This window comes from Manduca sexta, chromosome 18, assembly GCF_014839805.1.
Source record: "Manduca sexta isolate Smith_Timp_Sample1 chromosome 18, JHU_Msex_v1.0, whole genome shotgun sequence".
Lineage (NCBI taxonomy): Eukaryota > Metazoa > Arthropoda > Insecta > Lepidoptera > Sphingidae > Manduca > Manduca sexta.
In genome coordinates this window covers 12,814,692-12,838,295 of record NC_051132.1, presented here as the reverse complement: position 1 = coordinate 12,838,295, position 23,604 = coordinate 12,814,692, and the positions used below count along the sequence as shown (strand labels likewise).

At 37.8% G+C, this 23,604-nt stretch overlaps 3 protein-coding genes across 3 annotated transcripts; all 3 read left to right on the top strand.

The window, feature by feature from the left end:
- Positions 1–1,167: 1,167 nt before the first annotated feature.
- LOC115444525 lies at positions 1,168–7,355 on the top strand. The gene is made up of 9 exons (XM_030170326.1): positions 1,168–1,376; positions 1,879–1,986; positions 2,269–2,401; positions 2,585–2,699; positions 3,025–3,130; positions 3,971–4,149; positions 4,691–4,842; positions 5,093–5,279; positions 6,780–7,355. Exons 1-9 carry the CDS (start codon positions 1,265–1,267, stop codon positions 6,963–6,965), a joined length of 1,278 nt encoding a protein of 425 aa, XP_030026186.1. The 5' UTR covers positions 1,168–1,264; the 3' UTR covers positions 6,966–7,355.
- An 875-nt stretch (positions 7,356–8,230) lies between these two features.
- LOC115444519 (flocculation protein FLO11) lies at positions 8,231–13,417 on the top strand. The gene is made up of 8 exons (XM_030170317.1): positions 8,231–8,503; positions 8,828–8,929; positions 9,444–9,640; positions 9,872–10,403; positions 11,366–11,544; positions 11,876–12,027; positions 12,305–12,491; positions 12,924–13,417. The coding sequence occupies exons 1-8, from the start codon at positions 8,392–8,394 to the stop codon at positions 13,110–13,112; spliced, it is 1,650 nt and encodes a 549-aa protein (XP_030026177.1). The 5' UTR covers positions 8,231–8,391; the 3' UTR covers positions 13,113–13,417.
- Positions 13,418–22,397: 8,980 nt separating this feature from the next.
- LOC115444527 (trypsin epsilon) lies at positions 22,398–23,356 on the top strand. Its single transcript, XM_030170328.1, has one exon. The coding sequence runs from the start codon at positions 22,498–22,500 to the stop codon at positions 23,344–23,346; it is 849 nt and encodes a 282-aa protein (XP_030026188.1). The 5' UTR covers positions 22,398–22,497; the 3' UTR covers positions 23,347–23,356.
- The last annotated feature ends 248 nt before the right edge of the window (positions 23,357–23,604 follow it).

Here is a 23,604-nt window from a genome sequence, read left to right as displayed (position 1 = left end):
AAACTCAGTATCCTAAAACCAAACTTGCTTGTTTCAATGAATCGTAATTTTCTTTCTGGTGATAGTTAATACATTTTCAGTAATAACTTGGCCAAAAATCAAACCCTAACTGACAAAAAGCCATTAAACCCAAATCTCTTGCGTTCGAGCCAAATACTTATCATTTTAAGTTTCCACAAACCCTCCCCTCCTATGTACGCAGATAAAAACAATGTAATATATATTGCCAAGTAACTTTTCTACGACTCCCTATAAGGGTAGCCCTTTTAAACTAACCACATGAGAATATGAACCTTAGCCACATAAAAACACACACCAAAGTCCGAAAAACTTGCTATCAGTAAATTTGGCGCCACCCAGACATAGCTTCGCCCGGGAAAATATCAAACTTTATGAAAACACCAGCGTTTAGATGTCAACTTTGAGCTTATGAAATAGAACTGGAATTCGGATAGCAAGCCTTAGCTATCACAAAACGCATAACTTATATCGAAAAGTCAATACTGGAACTGCATTATCGGGACAAAGGAAACGGAATTTTGATCTGTAAGTATAAAGGTGATATTACGTTGTGCTTGTTTTTCGAGTTGTGATATTTTCGAGTCTGGGCGCCGGATCTTTTGGCGCCAGACGGGCCGTCGCCATGTCGTATTCCGTTGTAGGCAAAGGCATTTGTCTATTGTGCCTGCTTCCGTATTTCTTTTTATATTGGCTAATTTACTGTTATTGCAGTGAGTTTGCGAAAAGCCTTTGTGGCATCTCCTTACTTCAGAGAGTTTAAGTGGTTTCCCTTAGGGAGATTTAATGCTTTTTTTGGGGATTACCGAGATGTCACAAGATTTTCCTGGATAGATATAATATTATAATTGTGCGTAAATCTGTGACTTTTAAAGACATACATATGTACTTATTTACTAGGTAGGTCCCCAACCGCTACATAAATGTATATACAATAAATACAGGGCCAGCATTTATGACTGATTTGTAATACCAGCACGTATTACTACTTCCCTGGTTGATTGATATTGTGTTTCTGTTACTCCTATTGGTTAATTTTATGATGATCTGGTAAAAATAACACTCACCATCATCATTCGAATTATTCTCTAGGCTTTCGATGTTGGCTAAATCTCTGAAGAGTATTCATGCATTTACTACCTCTTTCTAGAACACAACATTTGACGTGTTGCCACTCAATTTTCATTTTATAAAAGCAGAAAGTAAAATGTGTTTGAGCTAAATTGTCCAGTTACATGAGAGGCCAATGTGGTGGGTGGTGTGCGTGGTGAGCCTGGTGACCGTCGGGGCTGCTGCTCAGTTTCACCACCATGGTGGCTATGACGGTCAAGATCGTGACCACTTTCTTGATGATGAAGGTACTTGACATGACATTCCGTGTGGTAAACGTATTAAATCTTATATTGAAAGGAAGTAACGCGTTTTAAGAACTCTGTGATAGGAAATTGAGGATTGTTTGTTGTTACGCTGTCTTGGAATGTGACTGCGCTTTATGGTTATTTTAGTAAATAGAAAATACAGTCGTGATTTAGCTGGTTTGTCAAATGAAAAAGGGCGAGTCTGTCGCCTAATTACGCGATAATCCAGACAAGAAGAAGCAATTAGTCGGGGGATGTAATTATTTCTTGCCTGAAAAAATTTTTCTTCACTTTTTGTTAAGTGAATTGGGCTTAATTTCACTTAACAAAAAGTGCATTGAAATCACTTTGCCGTGCCTTCTATAATAATAATAAGGTGTCCAAAGCATACGTAATAGTATGTATAAAAACCTGTCTAGAACACAATCCGTATCACATCAGCATGGGAGGCCTGCGTACAATATGGGATAGTGCCTAATACAGGGTTGGTATTATAACGCAGCGCCGGCACCGACGTCCGACAGTTCCCCATACGCGCTAACCAGGGTCCGCCGCTCTATGGACGGTGACGTCAGGACTCTCGACCCTGACGAAATAGACGATGTCCAAGGTGAGCCATTCATGAACTCGACGGAAGTCTCTTAAACCCTTTCGATGTTACTTCAGAGCGAATAATATCAGCAACATTAATACTATACTATTGAAGTACATTAGTAGTATAGATAATTATTGGATTGTTATGACTTAACATCTAATTTCTTAGGTTGATTATCAGATCAGTACTATAAAGAGATATGTAGTTTAATTTTAGACCGTGTTGCAACTGATGGATAGTCAATAGTCGTGAATGTAGACATAGACTTTGAAAATTCTTTAAGCAATTTCATTCCAGGCGCGATTCAGCAACTGCTTTCTGGAAGAAATGTGGATTTTGCGCCAACAAGAAGTTCTAGCAAATACAGCATGGAGCGGAACAAAAAGCAAGATGATACTACTGGCAGCGCGTTTGATATCACCGTGACCACGTGAGTTAAATTACTCACACCATTGGAGAAAGTTATGATTAAAAAAGTTTCTTTTGTTAAACAGATGAATTCTCACAAATTCTGAATAAGAGTTGCGTTGATTCAACCTTATTTATTTTAGAGTACGTAATTTTAGTTGTAGAACTAAGAGCTTGCACATGATAATATTCTTACCATGCGCAGTACTGACACTCAACAAACCTTCACGGATCTGACGCCGTCCAGGTCACACTTCACGAGCGCCTCAATGAACATGGAGCGGGATTGGCTCCGCGAGAGTGAGATCCTTAGGCAACGGGTGAGCTATCGTGTTAATCTGCTTCCACCTACCCTGATATCACTCTAATATAGAGTTGGCGTAATAGATATTGTAACTTATGTCGCTGAAATAATTTATCATTAATCGGCTCATGTTAAGAACTGTATGATAGGATTTTTTTTTTGCATAAACCAGTACTAAAACAGTTAGCTTAGCTACAATTCCAAAATAATTACTTAAATAGGATGTATTGACGGCCTTAAATTAAAGGAAGATAATTTCGGGAAGGGTGAGAAGTTAAATCACATGATATTCTTAACGCTGGATTTTCGACAACAGAATACCACAATGATTTTGTATGTAGAGAATCGGCGCATCAACGGATCAGTCAACTGCTAACACCACGGCCACCGAAGAGTCCACCACCACCACTGTGGCAACCACCACCATACCCAAGTTCGACATTGATGGTAAGTCTATTGTCACGACGAAAACACGGTGCTGTATAATCTCTATTACCATTACAGATTGTTTATTACCTAAATAGATAACCAAGTTTCTTTTCTTATGTTTACGCGAATGTTAAACATTGAAATTAAACTAATTTTCGGATTCTATAGCGGTGTTACTATTTTATTTTCTCCCGACGTTTCGAAGACTTTGCAGCCTTCATGGTCACGGGGGGACTGAGGTGTTGTTCATCCGTAAAGTCAAAGTTACAGTATCTACCTACATTTTACATTTATACAACTTTTTTAAATTTTTTAAAATTTTAGCTGTTGGTGGTCCGATCTACGCAGCAAGAACTCACAGTGTCTTGAAGTCTGGCAGCCGGTCTTTTAGGTTCCGATTTAATTAAATGTAGAACTGGATCCCAGGCTTGTGCAAGCTTCCAACCATCTTCCCTATTGAAATTAGGATGTTTTTTAATTTCAATAGCCTCGCGAATCATCCTAGGCAGGAATCGGTGTTCTTTGGCGAGGATTTGTGGCTTGTCTAGTCGCAGATAATGATTGGCGCCTCCCTCAGAGTGTTCAGCGACTGCAGACTTCGTCGAGCGTCGGTGTTTTCTTGTGTTTCAAATTATGATCCACTTGAAGTCGATTTCGTAAATATGGCCAGGAAAAGGAGATGAAGAAGTTATTATCAGCGGCGGTCGTTTATTGCCCGTGTTGTTAAATTTTCCGTCTCCTTTTCAAGTGTTATTCAACTTCTTTTCTAATACTGTTTTATATTTCTACAACTAGTATTTTATAAGCACTATTAAGAATATTCTTTTCAATAACTATACCCCAAGTTCCATGCATCAGCTCTTCTGGCCATTGTGGCCAATCTGACGTACGACTACGACACCAACCTGACGCACGAGCTGAACGAGACGCTGCAGCGGTACTCGATCCCGACGTGCGCGACGCCCACCACCACAACCACCACTACTGCCTCGACGGTTACCACCGAGAAATGGTACTCCACCATGGTTGTTGCTAAGGTAAAGCTTCGTGTAAAGTCTGTCTTGTCTTACTAAAGCAATATTAACTAATTCCACTATTAAGCAGTGTAGTGTCGAGAAAAAGTTGAAATTTTACTACGTGAATAATAAAAGTTGTAGTTGTAAAGGTAGTCTTAACACCAGAGGCCGTAACCAAGATACGTTAACGGTTCACTTGCCAACGCTATTGGAAAACTGAAAAAAATATGTGAATTACATATGCTTTAAGTCTATCGCAACGATACATCATTCTCATATATAAAGTTAGCGTTAACGATTGAAAAGAAGAAAAGCTTTTTGGCCCCAGGGCAAATATGCTGGTAAGTAGTGTAGTCTAAATAGAACATCGATTGTCGATCAAAGCCAAGTGTCCCTAGATAGTAGGCCACCGCAGTCGCCAGCACTACATACGTCGTATCTTATAACAAAACAATTTGTAAGAACGAGTCGCTATGACAGGATTTGCATTGCGTACAGTGACAACTTGACTGGATAGTCGAGACCAGGTACAAATGTCCAGTATTCTCAGTTGTATTTGCAGTGTTTCGTTTGCGGAATGGACGCGAGCGGCATTCCTCAAGACGCGTACTGCGCGGACGCCTTCGCCACCGACTTCCTGCCGCTGGTGCCGGTCGACGCTCGCGCTAAGGGTCACATCGCCCGTTTTAGGAAATATTGTCGATATTTTGATGTGTGAGTATTGCTTGCAGAGATAATTTCATTACTCATCAAACCTTTTATTGGTCAAAAGGCTAAGCGTACTTCATCGCCGTGAAGGTTTATATTTTAAGGTGTATATTATTATCTTTTATAGTTCTTTCGCCTTTATAAAAAAGGGTACATAGACCATGTTCAGTTGTGGTTGTCTTGCATATGCCATTTTTCTACGTCAAAAAACAGTTTGAGGGTTTGATTCTTTCATACCTACTCGTTGCCCCCGCAGGAACAATTTCCAGCTCAACCATTCGGACCCGCGCGCTGTTCTGGGTCGCTGGACAGGAGGCTGTGCGGTTCGGTGGATAGACCTAAGCGGCGTGTACACGCAGCGCACGTGCCGCAACCGAGTGCGACCGGCGACCGGCCGGCACTACGGCAGCAAGAGGATGGCCAAACTGGAGCTCACGCTGTCTGTTCGTATGATTTATCATAAAGTTCATACTGTCTTTGTAAGATCAAGTATCTATACTATTATATAAAGCTGAAGAGTTTGTTTGTTTGTTTGTTTGTTTGTTTGAACGCGCTAATCTCAGGAACTACCGGTCCAAACTGAAAAATTCTTTTTGCGTTGGATAGCCCTTTGTTCATGGAGTGCTATAGGCTATATATCATCACGCTATACCCAATAGGAGCGGGGCAGTAATGGCTAATCTCAGGAACTACCGGTCCAAACTGAAAAATTCTTTTTGCGTTGGATAGCCCTTTGTTCGTGGAGTGCTATAGGCTATATATCATCACGCTATACCCAATAGGAGCGGGGCAGTAATGGCTAATCTCAGGAACTACCGGTCCAAACTGAAAAATTCTTTTTGCGTTGGATAGCCCTTTATTCGTGGAGTGCTATAGGCTATATATCATCACGCTATACCCAATAGGAACGGAGCAGTAATGGCTAATCTCAGGAACTACCGGTTTCAACTGAAAAATTCGTTTTGTGTTGGATAGCCCTTTATTTGAGGACCGCTATAAGCTATATATCATCACGCTATGACCAATAGGAGCGGAGCAGTAATGGCTAATCTCAGGAACTACCGGTCCAAACTGAAAAATTCTTTTTGCGTTGGATAGCCCTTTGTTCGTGGAGAGCTATAGGCTATATATTATCACGCTATATTCAATAGGAGCGGAGCAGTAATGGCTAATCTCAGGAACTACCGATTCGAACTGAAAAAAATATTTTTGTGTTGAATAGTCCTTTGTTTGTGGAGTGCTCATAGTTATATATCATAACGCTATGACCAATAGGAGCGGAGCAGTAATGGCTAATCTCAGGATCTACCGGTCCAAACTGAAAAATTCTTTTTGTGTTGGATAGCCCTTTGTTCCTGGAGTGCTATAGGCTATATATCATCATGCTATGACCAATAGGAGCGGAGCAGTAATGAAACATGTTGCAAAAACGGGGAAAGTTATGAGTTTTGAGAGCTTCCGTTGCCTGCGCTGCGTAAACGGTTAAAGTTATGCAACAATGATGTATGACGGGATTGTTTCACTTAAAAAGTTCTAAATAATATAACAAAGTCCCCCGCTGCATCTGTCTGCCTTAACGTGTTAAACTCAAAAACTACCTAACGTATTAAGATGAAATTTGGTATGGAGACAGTTTGAGACCCTGGGAAGAACATAGGCTCCCGGGAAACTACTATTTTTATAACGGAAAACTTTAGCCTGAATAACTTTATAACGCGGGCGGAGCCGCGAGCAAAAGCTAGTAAATAATATACAGATGAAGAAACCAATTGAGGAATTATGAGTGATAATGCACGTTTTTTGGATTCGTAAATTGCCCATCAAATACACTTTTAAATTTACGAAGAGACACTAGGGTTCTTTTAAAGTTTTAGGCGTTATAATTTACTCTACATTATTAACATTTTTGTACATTTTGATGATTTAAATATGCTTCCTTGCAGAACATGGATGATGGCTGCATCATCAGTCCCATGGCGACACTGGTGCCTCTCTCCCGCGGTGTATCTCTCTACGCGCGGTTCCATGCTTGCGTCTGTACTGGTAACTGGTGCAACAAGGCCGTAGTCAAGCAGCAGTGGACTGGGTGGTCGTGGTTGTTGTTAGTTGTGGTGGACATTTTAAGATAGATGCGAAGAATGGTGGTGCACGAGAATGAACGAAAAATAATGTGTTGGATTCATAATAAATAGCAAAAATAGGTTTTAACGTGAAATAAAAAAGGAAATATTTATAATTTAGTAAAAATTGTAAATTATTTAGTTATCTTGTAGTGTGTATATTACGTTCTACAACAATAACATAACGTGTTTTATATTATTGTCGTTTATTATAGTTATTCAATGTTAATTATTTTTAATTCATATTTGTGCGCCGCCATCTTGACCGCCATAATGTATTTTCCATTATCTTTCTAAATGTGTTTGGAACTTAAGAGTGCAGTGTATTGAAGTTTTTAGTATTTACCTTTTACTTGTATTAATTTTGACATTATTAAAATATATAGTTTCATACCTGTACGTCTTTTTTTTCTTGTCAAGTGTATACCTAACTTCTTTACTCTTCTCACTGACAGCGTATTTTACTATTGTATAATATGTTGCCGGTGAAGATAGAGATTTACATTGACACTGGGTGTTGACTTATTATCGGTTTTGTTCAGTCAAAGTTATAAGGATGTTTATATACCTAACCACCATAGTTAGATTGTATGGTCGATACTATAGGATCCGCTATAGATAAACATTTTTTGTTATTATAACTGTTAGCTAGAAATAACGTTTGTACCATACTACAAGACTAAGTGGGTGATCAGGAGGGATAGCCAAGATACTTCTATACAATCGTAAACGCTAATCTATTATCGAAAGATATTATCACTCGTTAAGATATGTTATTCTCTACCGAAGGAATAAACATGCTTAATAAAAGAATCTATCAAGCGTATAGTTGGAAATATTGGATAAAAAATATGTGTTTGAGCCTCTAGAAGAGCTTGTTTTTTACTAACAACTCTATTAGTCTAGCAGTGAAATTAAATGAAATAATTAACTTTAATCAATAAAATGTTCAACATTATTTAGATCTCGTCATATTTACGTATTCTGAGATCTTGTTAAAAGCTGTAATGAACAACTTTCGTATACTAGCTGCTTGGAATTTAGTCATATTTAAGGACTTTGTCTCAGCGGGAAACTTTGTTATAAAAGTATATGCAGTAAAAGATTTGCTGATCTTTTGGAGCCTAGTTTTGTGATAAATAAATTAGTAAAAATGTATCCAGGTGTAACTAATAGCTTCTTTCTTATCAATCTCTATTTTAAACACTTTGTACTTTAATAAAAAAACTCTTTTTACTATGTATATACTATATAGTATCCACAGCTACTATCATATAAATGTTTATATTTTCTTTGGTATCCTGTCAATCAATTTCCAGTGTCATGTAATTTCAAAAGTCCAAAGCATAAGTTCCTTCTACAATAGTAAAATGGGTTTGAAAACAAGCATTAAAGACAGTTTAAGTTCTCTTTGAACTAGTTACATGCTGTGTCAATGTGGTGGGTGGTGTGCGTGGTGAGCCTGGTGACCGTCGGAGCTGGTGCTCAGTTCTACAGCCATTACAGCTATGAAGGTCCAAATCTCGACAATGATTATGAAGACGAAGGTAGCTTGCATGAAATTGACTAGCTTAGATGGTTATGTAATATGCCCCGAGGACTCTATTCCAACCGATTGATCAGCATTTTAATTCATTAAAACGTAGCTTGAACTGTTTCAAATTTTATCTGGAACTGTACACTTTAGTGATACATAAAGGTAATCTTTCCAATAATGTATATTGGCGTTGAAAATTTAATTCGGATGACACAAGAATCTAGAACGCATGGACGTTAGTCCAAATACGAATTCTCGATTGTACAATTTTAGATGTCAGTAAAACTAGTATTTCCCGAGAAGCCTGTTATTTTATTAAAACCATATCCCGTAGCTCCGTTGCTGTCCCGTCGTCCCGACGCGGTGACCAGGGTACGACGCTTCGGAAGCGGGGACCTCAGGATGCTCAACCCTCAAGAAATATACGACGTTAAAGGTTAACATATTCCTTTAGATTTGAAATTCGCATATACGGCTCTATGCAGCCAGTGGTCATTATTGCAGGTATATAAATCCTATATTATCTCGGCTTTAAAGGGAAACGGTATCTTATTTTTAAGCATCACAAGCTATTACTCGATGGTTTTCTATGATAGAATATCCCTCCGTTGTGCTATAGAGGCGAGTGGACAATCTATATTTCCAACTTCGCTCTATCTTTCTATTTGATTTATTTTATAGCGAGAAAAAGACAAATTAGTGTTCTCTGAGATTGACTAAGCTTTACATTCATCTTCACTCGGTGTCATAAAATGCGTGCCACTACTGATCCTGGCTTATAGGAGTTGTAGTGGGTTGTAGTGTGAGAAAGTCTACTACCACCCAAATATAATTTAGCCCATTTGTACTACGCTGTGGGATAATAACTACAGCGCAAGTCATTTATCATTTTAAAGATGAAGGAGGCGAATGGAATTAACTCAGTTGATAGTTTTCATCTATTATTCCAGGTGCGATAAAGCGACTGCTTTCCGGCAGAATGGTTGACATTACGCCAACGAGAAGGTCCAGTAAACAAAGCACAAACCGGAGTAAAAATGAGAAGCAACATACAGGCGCAAGGCTGATGCCGACCAGGTCGCGTCCCACCAGGGCTCCCATTATGGAGGACGACTGGTTTCGCGAGAGGGCAATCCTGAGGGAAGATGTGAGTTTACCAAGACCTTAGATTTTACAGTTTTGTCGCCAGGCTAGTTTGACTAGACCTAGGCGATGAATATTTTCTATGTTACAGTCTCTCTGGGTAGGTACTACCGCAATCAGTGTTTGTTTCTGCTGCCAAGCAGCAGTGAAGGACTGTTTTTGTATTCAGGTTTGTAGGACATTTTTGGTCGAGGTCGAGATATAAGTAATATCTAAAAGCTTGTATTGAATGTAGACAACCACCACAACAACGAGCGACGAGATCACCGCAACGACGATGACACCGACCAGGAGCTCACTGACTACCGCCCCCGAGGAACCAACGACTCCCACCACCGCAACGCACGCTGAAACAACGCCCCCGCCTACCACTAATGAGGTTACGACAGATTTGCTACCGACTACCACCCCCACTACAAGTATTGAAACGACCACGCTAGCTAAGACCCTCACCACCGAATCGGATGCGCCAGGAGAGACCCATGCCACCGAATCAACACACACTACTGAAACGGACTTGCCAGGGAAGACCCACACAACTGAATCGGAGACAACAGCGAAGTCCCTGACTGCCGATGAGGACGCCGCAACAAAGACTCTGAACGAATCCACACATGCGTCAACGAAAACCCCGCATACCTACTCAAAAACCACTGTAGCAGGGGAAAGCACGTCCAGGAGGCTTACCACCACGACCTCCATGAGTACCAGTGAAACTCCTGAACCTGAAACGACGGAAACATCCGGTCCCAAGTTTGACATCGAAGGTAAGTTTCGAAATATTCTTCTTTATTCTTTATACAGCAAAAGATATTAATAATAAATAATAATATCAACCCTGTATTATATACTGTGCCACTGTTGGGCACGGGCCTCCTCTACTCTCTACTCGGCTACTGAGAGGGTTTAGGCCTTAGTCCACCACGCTGGCCCAGTGCGCATTGGTAGACTTCACAAATCCTCGAATATTCCTATAGAGAATTTCTCAGGCATGCAGGTTTCCTCACGATGTTTTTCTTCACCGTTAAAGCAAGCGATAATTCACAAAGAATACACACATATTTTTTTAGAAAAGTCAGAGGTGTGTGCCCTTGAGATTTGAACCTGCGGACATTCGTCTTGGCAGTCCGTTCCACAATCTACTAGGCAATCGATGCTTAAAAAAATAAGATATTCATTAAAAAAAAATTGTTGTCTTGAAGAGGTACATTAGAAATATGTACTTTGAATTTTTCTTTATACATATTAAGTATGTAAATGACAAAGCTATGACGAGTTAAAATATTCTTAATCCTGCAAAAAGTTATGGACAGAGCACATATTAAATAACATAATATACTATGCAGATCACATGTCAGAGCGACATTCATCAATGAATATTAAATGGGAAAGAAACGATTATTTAATGAATGAATATAAGACATGACAAAACTCAAGTTGTATGAATTGGAATAATGGACGCTAGAAAACTAGAATTATTAATCAATGTAACTTTTAAGACCGAAAATTTAATTTTTTAGGAATATATTAAGGTTTTTTTTATGTCAAATATGTATCTGTATCGGCAGAAGATAACGCTTTTTTATTTTTGGTCATTGAAAACTAGTAGCATATAATTGTGTCATAATCTGAAATAGAGTACAAAATTTCAGCTTGTACATAATATATATGTGCAGAATACTATTGAGAATGGAGAATGCTATAAAAACTATATTTCCTCGTGTATCAGCTCTCCTGGCCATCGTCGCAAACATGACCTATGACTACGACACCAATCTGACGCAACAGCTGAACGAGACGCTGCAACGGTTCTCGATCCCCACGTGCGAGATCCCCACCACCACTACCACCGTCTCCACTACGGAAACCACCACCGAAGTATGGTACAATACCACCATCGTCTCGAAGGTAAACTTCACGTCTAACCGATTATAGTTATTGTTACGCGCCGCTATCCTAGCCGATGGCATTGGGCATTTCCGGAAGTATTCAGCTGCCGGGCAGGCTGGCAGAGGAGAAGAGATGTCACGCGGTGACTATTCTATTATTTTCTCTGGTTGGACGTTGTCAAAAAATGTCTAAAATTGTATGCTGTAATTATTTTGCTAATATACCTAATGTTTACTGTATAAAGAGCGTTTAACATTATTTTAGCAAAACATGTAGTTCAGAAGTTCACGGTACCCCTCTTTTTACTCTCCTTGCAAATATCATGTCAAGTTTCTTATAACATTTGCAGTGTTTTGTATGCGGTATGGATACCCACGGTATACCTCGCAACACTTACTGCGCAGACGCCTTCGCCACCGACTTCCTGCCGCTGGTGCCTATTGATCCTCGCGCCAAAGGCCATATCTCCCGATTTAGGAAATACTGTCGATATCTCGATGTGTGAGTATTTATTTCTCGATTATTTGAACATTCGGATTTCTTTGTAAATCTGTGGTTGTTGCTGCAGTGTGTGCTACATCTCAAGATGTGTAACTACTTCTCAAGATGTATATGTGAAATATAAAGAAAAGTCGAGGATATTTGGGTTACTTATTTTATGCCCCCGACCTAATTTTATGTACATTTATCTAATTTATGCCAGTTTAAAGGCAATAAAAAGTGGAGTTCTGCTGGTTCTACCTACTCGCATCTCATAGTAATGCTCTGTTTCCCCCAGTAACAATTACCAGCGCAATAGGTCTGATCCTCGTGCGTTGTTGGGTCGTTGGACCGGTGGCTGTGCGGTCCGGTGGGTCGACCTGAGCGGCGTGTACACCCAGCGCACGTGCCGCAACCGATTCCGACCGACGACCGGCCGGCATTACGGCAGCAAGAGGATGGCCAAACTGGAATTAGCTTTGGCTGTTAGTGGAATATTTTTTTTATTACCTAAGTAGGCAAACGAGTGTGGACCCGTGGACTTATGCAATACCGGAGGCAAAGCTATGTTGCTGTCTACCAGGAGGTATCCACTCTTTCTAAGCCTAAGGAACAACGATGCAGGGAGTTCATTCCATAGTTTGCATGTGTGCGATAAGAAAAGAACTTTGAAATACCAACGTGCCAGATTTTCGAGTACTGAAACATTTTAGAACCAAATTCAACAATACCAGAAAGATTTTCCTAGTCACTGAAACACGAAATTATTAGAGATCTTTTTTGGGACTTATTTTCCTTCATTGTTTCCAGTAAATTCGCTTTAAATTTTTGATTACCTACTGACAGTAAAAATACGTTAATATAACATTTGTTTTTGTTCTGCATTCCAGTGTTTGACATAATATATTTCCTTCTAGAACGTAGATGACGGTTGCGTGACCAGCCCCATGGCGACGCTGGTGCCTCTCTCACGCGGTATTTCCCTCTACGCGCGGTTCCATGCCTGCGTCTGTACTGGTAATTGGTGCAACAGGGCCGTAGTTGAGCAACAATGGACTGCTTGGCTGTGGTTGTTATTGGTCATCATGGTGGAAGTGGTAAGATGAAGTTTGTAAATGGCGGCGCACGAGAAATCGCGAAAAAATAAGTATATGTCCTCAAGTCGCGATTAGTGTGGTAATCACAATATATTATTTTTAGTAAAAAAAATGGTTTTTATTTTCTTCTTTTCATTATTCTTTAATGAAACCCGGTGCATTGTACGCAGGACCGTGCGCTCCCATTATTTGTAGGATTTGTAATGTTTTTAATTATTTTATGTGATCAGTCCAGTGTCTTGACAAACTTTTATGTTTATTATACTTTTTAATAATGTTATAAATATATTTTACACTTTACAATATAAGTAAGATTTTATACTGCAATATAGTTTTATTTAATGTTTTCTAACGCGCCCGTGCGACAAGCACTAATCTTTCAGTTGGTTTAAGAGCGGAATTTTTACATACATTATCAGTAAATAAGCAAATACGTATTAAAGACATCGAATACGTCTGTTCTGACTCTCATTCATCATTCACAAATAAGTATCAACAAAAATCAATGACAATGCCGCCATTTTGCCGCCGCCATCTTGTGGTTTCAAATAAAACAAAGACTTCACCGCAGCTACGATGCGGTTTTAAAAATAATTTTCAACCCCAAGGTGGCTATAATGCGTCGGTGGGAGTGCCCTTAAGGGCCGCGACCTCAGCCGCAACCAATCGTAGCCGAAAGCAAACAGGTGGGCGAGGGACGCCATCTTGTCTACTGAAAACTAAATGTAGAAGGCTCTCGAATTTTTCAATAGAAAATAAATTGTGTTATATAAGAATGAAATGAATGAGCAATGTCCTCGCTTAAGGAAAAGCGTGACAAAAGAATATTAAATGTTACTAAATCTTAACTCATTTAGTAGATTTTTCGATTGATGAATTGAGCATAATATAACAAAAAACTGTTCTTTCCGCGACTGCATCTTGCTATTACTATCTTTATCTTTCCCATTGTTTAATCGGTATCAAATATTAACAAGCGAGGTCTCATAGACTGGAAAACATAGAATTTCTTGTTTATATGTGCAAATAAAGTTTTAAATTTGTTACTTAACTTGAAAAAAAAAATATTTAAGTATGTTAATAAATATAAAAAACCACTACAGTAATAAAAAATTATACCTACTATAAAAACTGAAAAACGGCTAGATTTACTATTCTGGTCTCCAAGATACAGGCATTGCCTAGTTTGGCCCCTTATTAAATAAGTAAAGGTTTAAAAATTCTGTATAATCATAAACAATGTTGTCTGTGTCAATTACTTGTTCAAAATATTGTGACTGATTCAAAATTTTGCCAAAATAAAGTTAATTATTATAATTATAAATTAATCTTAGCGCCATCATTCGTCAAAGTAGTTGTTTATTGTCTAGAAATAATCTTTGGTACCTATTGACTACGTTATTAGCTTTAAATCTTGTTTTCAAATTAAAGGATGTATGAAGTTTGGATCTGTAGCAAAGACTCCATTAAAATAAGACCACAAATTACAGCTGACTGAGTCGTCAATATTACGTTCAAATACTTATCAGTTTTCTCCCTTAATCCTCGGAAACTAAAGATCTTACACAAAATCACCCGCGTGAAGTCAACAAACTGGATCCCATCACCAAAGTGGTCTCTAATCCAAATACATGTTGAGATCTCGCAAATCCGTGCAAGCTATTTGTCTACGCGGCGTCCCTCGCGCAAATAAAGATCGAGTGAATCGTAAACGTCACGGGGATTCGAACACTTAACTTGATTAACTGATTTACGGATTGGGGTTTTGACAAAATATGAATTCATTTTTGGGGGTCGTTCATGTGTTGATATAGGGAACTCTTGTTGTGTCATCTTTCATAAGTATGATTTTCTAATACGATTTGATATCGTTTTTTTTTGAGCGGGTTTAGTTAGGCGGCCTGTAAGAATTTAGTACAGCAAATCGTTGCTGCATCTTACGTGAAAACGTTTCTGTTTTGTAAGTCAGCAACACCTGATATTATTTGGTGTTTACCGTTTACATACAAGCTTCTACGTTGCCTGGGAATGGGATCAGAGTTCTATGGAGAGTCTAATAGCGCCGTCGTGCTCGACTTCCATAGTTTCAAGTGATAGCGTCGCGTCGCCCAGTCGTTGGCTGTTTGACGAAACCATAAGAAATAGTGGTTGAAATTGTTTATGACTAGTTAGTCCTAATGCTGGCTGTTGAAACATAGCAATGAAACTACTACTTGATTTCGTTGTTCTGTAAGATAAACATATTCACCCAACAATCCTTGTAAATTTTTGTATTTTACAGTTGATACCTCCCTTATTTTATACGGCCACAGCAAACCCTGTGCTTCTGATGATATAGGGAGTAAGGTCCAGATATGATGTCGACTAACGATAGATAATTATCCCGCACCAGTCAATACAATAATGCCGTTCTGTTTGAAACCGGATATACAAAGACTAATCCCGGTGACACATTTACGTGGGCCACTATGGTCGGTTTTACACCTCGTGTATAGATATATCTATCCGAGCGTATACAAATATCCTACGACCACGAAAAAAGAAAAAAGAAGCAGTCCATAGCAATGGCGAAGGGTGAAATTTTTCAAAAGGGAAACTGACACAATATATAGGTACTAATATGCATGAAGACGGTCTGCAAATCGTTCTAATGATAATTATATTCAATATAGAGGGAAGCCGATAGGAATCGGGTGATATGAACTCTTCCCCACTGGTCCATAGTCCACACATGGTGTTAGGGTCTACTTCGAAAAACGAAATCCGTAGTTTCGGATGACAGATCGCACGTTTTGTTACTACGAAGTGTTACGGATCCGATGACGGATTCGACGACGGATCAGATCGCAATATTTCAGACATGGAATTTGTAAGAACTTATAGGGTTTCGACAACCCTTTTTAAAACCATCTGCGAGGATAAAGTTCCACTGCTTTCTCCAAAAAAGAATAAATAGGGGAATTGATCCTGCTACTAAGGTAAGCTACAAAACGGTGACGGATCCGAATTTAGTAGTCAAATAAATCCGAAGTTCGTCATTTCTTCGTTTCGGACCGACGTTTCGACGTTCTTTTTCGAAGTAGACTCCCTTTTATCATAGGCCATAGCTCTATAAGTTACAATATCATTAATATATCTTATCCGACATACAAGAGTAAGGCACCCTCCACGGCTATAAATCAGGCATTCATAACGAGTTGTGTCGATTTTATTGCGACTATCTCCCCGCCATCTCAGATACAATTATATAACGGACAAGTTATAGATTTTCCTTTGAATGTTTTGATCGATCAGGGAATGAACTGCAGTTGAATGCCTTTTTATTTAGCTTCGCCGATTAGGTAAGACCGCATATATGATCCAAAAATAACTCCAAAAATAACCATTTACTCGATCAGCTGTAAGTCAAAACCCGCCATCTTGCCTCTTAAGTAGGTTTAAACTAGGTGATGTTTTTGAAAGCTATTTAAGCAATTCTTAACCTCCTCTTAACGCTAAAACAAGTTTATGAGTAAGACTGTATATGCTTATAATGAGAATTAATTTCATATCTACGTACTTGGCTTTTAATATGTACAAATGTATGATTAAACATGCTGTTTGATTGCTTCATATTAAGAATCAAAACTGCTTGTAACCAGGAGGATCACACGGGACTTCATATGTAAATTATTACGTGCTGTATAGCTTTGAACGTTTGACGTTCAGTCCTGTAATGGCTAGAAATTGATTGGCTTATGCGAATTTATTTTAGAAATTCGAAAACTCTAATATGTAGCTTTTTTTTGTAATCGAAGTCACTATGAATATTGCATTAATTCCAACTGCAAAAGCGTAGTGCCCCATGAATAGTTCCAGAAGATATAACAGAAACGATGACTATAAAATAGTTTTTGTACGAAAGTGCAGTGTCATGAGAAAAAACATCTCCGGACGACAGTCGGCATATCGCGAGCTTCCGGCGCGCAGCTTCCGGCATGACGTCACTCAGCACCCGGAACTTAGGGGCTGCGGAAAATATCTAATAGGGTGTACATAATATTTGGTGAATTGTGGATTCAAATATTACCGTATTCTTGGTCATTAAATGAGTTGATTTTTCAATCGTTGGACAAATTACTAATTTAATTCGTTTTACTAAACACAATAGTGACTACTTAATGGATATCTTATTAAGATTTTTTTAGTAATTTCCTGATATCAACACTGTTTTAAATAATATTTTAATCAGCTTACAATTCTATTCCATACTTATTTTGTGACATCTTTCTGAACAAACAAGACAACTGTTATAACTTGGTACTTATTAACTTAAAGCGCCAAAGTATACGATTGATTCACATACTAGGACGTCTGTAAAACCTTACACTTCTTCGCAGATAGTCAGCTTCGCAGATAGTAATAAATACACAGGTGCACTTTTTATTCCTTCACTCTGATAGTCCGGTGAGACGGCAATCTGACATGACCAAAGGGAGACCAGGCGCAGGACCGGCAGCTTTACATGCTTGACTACAAAATATGTATATTTACGCGATACATGCGTGCACAAACATCTATACTTAAATCTAGTATAAATCCGGCGTTGGATAGTCGAGCAAGTATTTATTTACGTCCTGTTGTACAGAATGTACAGTTTTCGTGAATCGTGGTCACATTACACAACTACCGCCGACAATTTGTTACCCTACAGCTTGGTATTGTTACAAAACATAAAGTTTTATTGTTCAATATATTATATTTATGTATTAGCGACGGATTCACTAACAAAATGCGGCTGTTTATGGGAATTTGCAAGTAGAAGTTAAAAACATGTTTTTGTTGTTTTTTATCCAACAAAGCCAAAGGAGAGTTACGATTTTAACAGTGTACCTATATAATTATGTTTATCAGGTCCGTGAGAGCTACTGTTTCTTATTTTGCCATTTTTTTCTACACACAGCAGTGATCTGTAGGCCAAATATTGTTGTAGAGTAGACATATTAACTCATGTGCCTGTGCCAAATTATAAAAGTAAAGACGTTATTACGTATGTAACCGATATGTGATCCAGTCTAGGTAATTGGTGTTGGATTCAAAAACGTCTAATTTTGATTATATTTTATTAACCAACTTGGTGGTTAACCACTAGGCATCAATTGTTCTATATTAACTACATTTCGTGTACTATCCAGCTACAAAGGCGACGACATCAAACTCTATAACCAAAACATGAGTACTTCTTGTCATTCCCTAACCACAATAAAGTCTCATAAAAAATAAGCAATACAATTTGCAACGGCGTCGCATTAAACGCGGCGACAATTAAAACGCGGTTAATGGTTAAAATAACAAATGTTATGTGTCTCCGAGGGGAAGTAGTCGCAACTGCGAGGGTTGACGGTAATCTGTATAAGGATAGCGGATTAGATGCTTTTACATATCTTAGTATCTATTGTTTATATGAAAATATTAAAATGGTTGTATGTTTAAATGAAACTCATCGTTTGTAGCTCTGAAAATACAAAGGATAAGCAGATGTAAAAACGAAAATATCTAACCGCCTTTTTCAATAAACGATAGTATCGTTATATTTAAAATAGCTTTTTCGATCTATCTCAAAAATTGACCAATCAGAAGAAAGCTTTTTTGACATACTTACAAGTAATTTATTATGATTGGTTCATTCTTGGATTCGGATTAAAGCTTGAGATTCGGATAGTTTATTGAAAACAGCTGTAAGTACATGCTTAGCAGGCAATACGATTGGTAAGATGCGTGAAACGTTCTCTGGAAGCAATATTTTACGAAGAAATTAATAAAATAGAAAAAATTGGAAATGAATTCAATGCCTATACTAGAACAACGGTATTTATAGTTATTTTCGTCTTGTGATATAATAAGTATTATCGTATTAATAATCCTTCTTTTCGTATATATGTAAGTAATATGCATAGTAATTGCATATCTAGGTACTCTATAGTAAGTACAATACGACCAATTAAGACTGCCGATTTTAAAATGTATACTGTTTTATTAAATTTAGCAAACATTGACGCGAGTACGTTTAACTAAATCATCTCTTGGTTCCCTTTTAATTTTTTAGGCATCTCTATTAAGACGGCGGTCGTTATGACAATATTCTAATTTGTTATATTTCCCTCCCTGTCCCGTTGCCACTCCCTTATCGTAACCACTCAGCGAAAACTACTAATTGACTGACTTATTGTTATTGTTTTTGCAAATGGTGAATTTCTCAGGGCTCTCGTTCCTTTTTTGTTGTCACTTGCTGAAGATATTTTTGTTTACATAAAGTTTTTAATAACTTACTATTGATTAAATATTATGTTACTAAATAAATCATAATTTGTATAGACTCCTCTTGTATGAAAAATTATAATTCTTAAACCATATTTGTATAGTAGTCATATAGTAGGTAAAGATTTTTTTATATAAACTTCTGCTCGTAATTCCACAGACGTAAAAGTTCGTTACCAGGAATTATTAAAAGTAGTATCTACTCAAGGCTATATATAATACTAATAAAAGCTTTTCTAGGATTGTAACCTTATGTTCCAAAATCTGGCGCGTTCATATAAACAAAAACTTAATTTTTATGAGATTATAAAATGTCTTCGCTTGTCTCTGCGTCTGCATTTTATGTAGTCTGTGGGTAACTTATAGCGTTAAAGAATGAATTCTAGATGACCACAAATCGCTCGAAGATTTCCCATCTGCCCAAGATATGCTCATGTAAGATAAATTGCTGCATGGGTCGTATATTCTTGAGCCTGGGGTCAGCCCCCACGATCAGGAGGGCCCGTCGCGCCTCATTTGTCGCCCCGCTTCTCTCATTTACATACGTGTCAAACATACAGATTTATCTGAGAGATAAATATCACGCATGAATATATTTTTGTGTATCTTTTTTGCGAAGGGTTTGCGTGAATTTTTATGAGTTTGATAAAGGAGCGATGTTGTTCCTAGTGGGTATTGTTAGAATATTTACAAAGCTTGGAGAATAGACAGGGAATAATTGGGAGTGAATTACTTAGTTTCCAGTAATTTGACTAAGTGCCAATTTGACAAAACTTTCGCTTTTCACCATCACCAGCTTTAGCTCTCCATTTTCCCCACGTTACATTACTTTTCAAGACTTAGGGGAAATGTGGCTTCATTATGTGAAAAATTAATTTAAAATCGGATATCTTCCAGAAATTACCTTCTACATCCAAACTCTATAATTCTCTATAATATTAAACTAGTAAATATATATTCTAAAGAAAAATGCGATAACTTCTACATCAAAATATTATCTAGATATATGCTAAAAAGAACTGCGTGAAAAAAACACCCAATATTCTGTTATGTACTAAGAATATCACGACACAGCATTACAAATACATACGAACCTTCAATGCACACCACTTACTCCAGACATAAAACACTAAAGTACTTATTTAATAAAACGGCATCCAGCCGCTCCGCTGCATCCGAGGGCCGTAATCACATTGACTTAATCAGTATTTATGATCTACATCATTTGATTTAAACTCATCGACATTTGGCCTGATAGTATTTTAAATGCCGCTAATGGCTTAGGCGTTTACGATTTAGAAATTAATGGATTCTCTGATGTGTTTAGCGTGTCATCAATTTAGCAACTAGCTTTTTCCTTTTGTTTATTTTCACGTTAGTAGCACCTACTGTGGAACAACGTAAACATAATATATTACTTATAAAGTATATACTAAACAACCCTCCAATTATCTCCAACATTTCATCCGTTTCCGCCCATCATTAATTCTTTTCAAGATGAATTCACCTGTATTTTGTATTATAGCTTAATTTTAAATACATCATGTTTTCATTCGGACCTGTCAATTATACTACACGTAATAAAGATTACTAAAAGCGAGTAAAAAATATTAACTACAAAAAAATTGTATAACTATTTTAAATTTTGTTTTTTCTTCCTCGTATATTACATAACTTCTCTCCTTTCAAGATTCTACAGTACATTGAACATTTGAAAGCCTAAGCCCCTGTGCCACAACCCCTTTAGTCGAAAAGGAAGAGTACAATAAATCTTATCAATCCTGAGTCCAGCGTCTTGTCACCCCGAGCACAGGACACGGGTCATCGCACCCGACCCCAGTCTTACGGTTCTGTTAATTGACTGATCAGATCAGATTTCTGTTTTATTGCCCACTGTGGTCAGGGCATCTGGTTTTATTGTCTAAATGTCGACTTTGTAAATTATTACTTACTTAGTTGTTTATTAATAAGTGCTAACGTTGGTTGAGTGAAGAAGCTATGGAACGGTTTAAGTTCTGTGTTCGTGCAGATTTTAGCACATATTGCAAATATCCGATCAATTATAAAATATTAAGTTATTAAAATTAATGGTAAAACCATGACGTTTTTATCACAGTAAATCTTTATAGAATAAAACCGCGAAAAGCTTCAAGTAAGTATCTTTGTCTTACCCCCTGTGGACTTTACTAGCACACATAATATTTGCTGCGTCTTGTAGTTAAAAAATTTAACTTAGACAGCCTAGTACCTTCTACTTACTACCAAATACAAAATACAATTTCTTATGTAAGTAATGATAGTTTATATTGAATAAAATTATATATTTTATTTGTATAAATGAAAAATAAAAAAAGAAATATTTAATCGAAAAAATGTACCAACAACTAAAATAATAGCAAAGTTGCAAAAAAACCTCAGAAAACAAATGCTTTCAAATTTCATATAATGTACGTATTCCTGTAAAGTTAATTCTATGTATGTATGTACCGTTAGGTACATAAATACAAAAAGGAATGCTTGCTTTGCAATAATTTATGCTTTTAAGGAAAAAAGCTGAATCGATCGTGGTAAGATAATTCTAAAAATATTACAGTATAAATTATAAGTACTGTTGTATAAAATGTAAATTTTATCTATAGAATATTGATAATAAATCACAGTTTTGTAACAAAGTTTCCTGGGGTCCGGAACCGTCCCGCAATCGGGAATCGAATTTGCCACACCGTATTAAATTAATGCTTCGTACATTTTTATGATGTTTATCGTCATTTGTGTTGCGTCCTATTGATATCGCATTAGTTTCGTATTATTTACCCTGTGAACTTCTTTTCATGTTTTACAAATTGTTTACGAGGTCCTTTGAAAATTTATTCTACTATGGGATTATGACAATATGGGGAAAATGTTTACAACATAAAGAAAACGTATTACATACTTATTTAAAGCACTAATTTTTATTTATGCTCTATCCAACAATATTTACCTTTATGACAAAATGTCATTTACCGACATCGAAGATCACTGTCAAATAAATCATTTAGTATTATTATTTATTTGTAAACCCCAATTTTAAAAATTCCACAATGATTCTCCCAGAATGAAGGCGGCGTGCATAATCCTGACGGTGCTGATCCTCATCGCGATCCTGGCCGTCTGCGTGATGGTCAAGTTCGCCACCGACATCGCCTTCGAGGAGCGCAAAAGGGAACACGCACAAGCCAGCAACGTCTTCCAACTCGTCAAGACCATGGGAGTGATTGCGCTCAACGAGAACGTGTCCCTGTCAGTGTCAGACAGATTTCCCTACCTCGCTGCAATCACCAGGAACTCGTCAAATTCGTGGTCTTTCGCGTGTTTCGGAAGCGTGATTCTAATCAAGTGGGTAGTGACTTCCGCACATTGTAGGAAACCAGGCACGACCCACAGGGTGCTGCTTCTGCACGACTACTCCCGAAACAGTAGCCTAACGTACCCCGTTCTCTTCTGGAGACTACACGAGAAGTACAACTCTAGCAAACCAACGCCTAAGTACGATATAGCTGTCGCAAAGCTGAATGTGGACTTTTACCAGTTTTCAATGAAGTCTTCACTATTTGATGACAAATTAGCGACAGTTGTAGAGGCCAGTGTTTGGAAGACTGTCTCTACTATGGACAAGAAAGTCTACTTGACAAATGACTTCGACAAGTTTGATGCTAGAGTTGTGGATAAGACGAGATGTTACGAGGGGTATGGAGTGGATTTGGATGACTCGTTGATGTGCGTGGACATGTCTCCGTATGAGGACTGCTTCGTCTTCGAGTTCGGGCCGCTATATGCCGGAGATAAAGTGGTGGGGGTGCTGGCTGTGAAGCCTGCGGATTGTGATACCAAGCTAGCCATATTCACCAATGTTTCGCATTATACTAACTGGATAATGAGGTCTACGCATACTAATTATAGATGATGTTTGAACATTTTGCATTTTTTATTATTATACGAAAAGACGTGTATGTCGCTTGTCTCATGATCGGCTCGTAAACAGTAGTAATGCTATTTAGAAATTGTTTTCGTAACAAAATAGTGGTAATAAGTGCTCTCCACTATACTGTGCACTGTAGAGTAAGAAATAAAATATCAAATCTCACGTTAAATAAACCAGACAATATTTTTCTTACAAACGCATGTGTAAATGCTGCATAACGTTAGAAAAGGAAAAAACCCT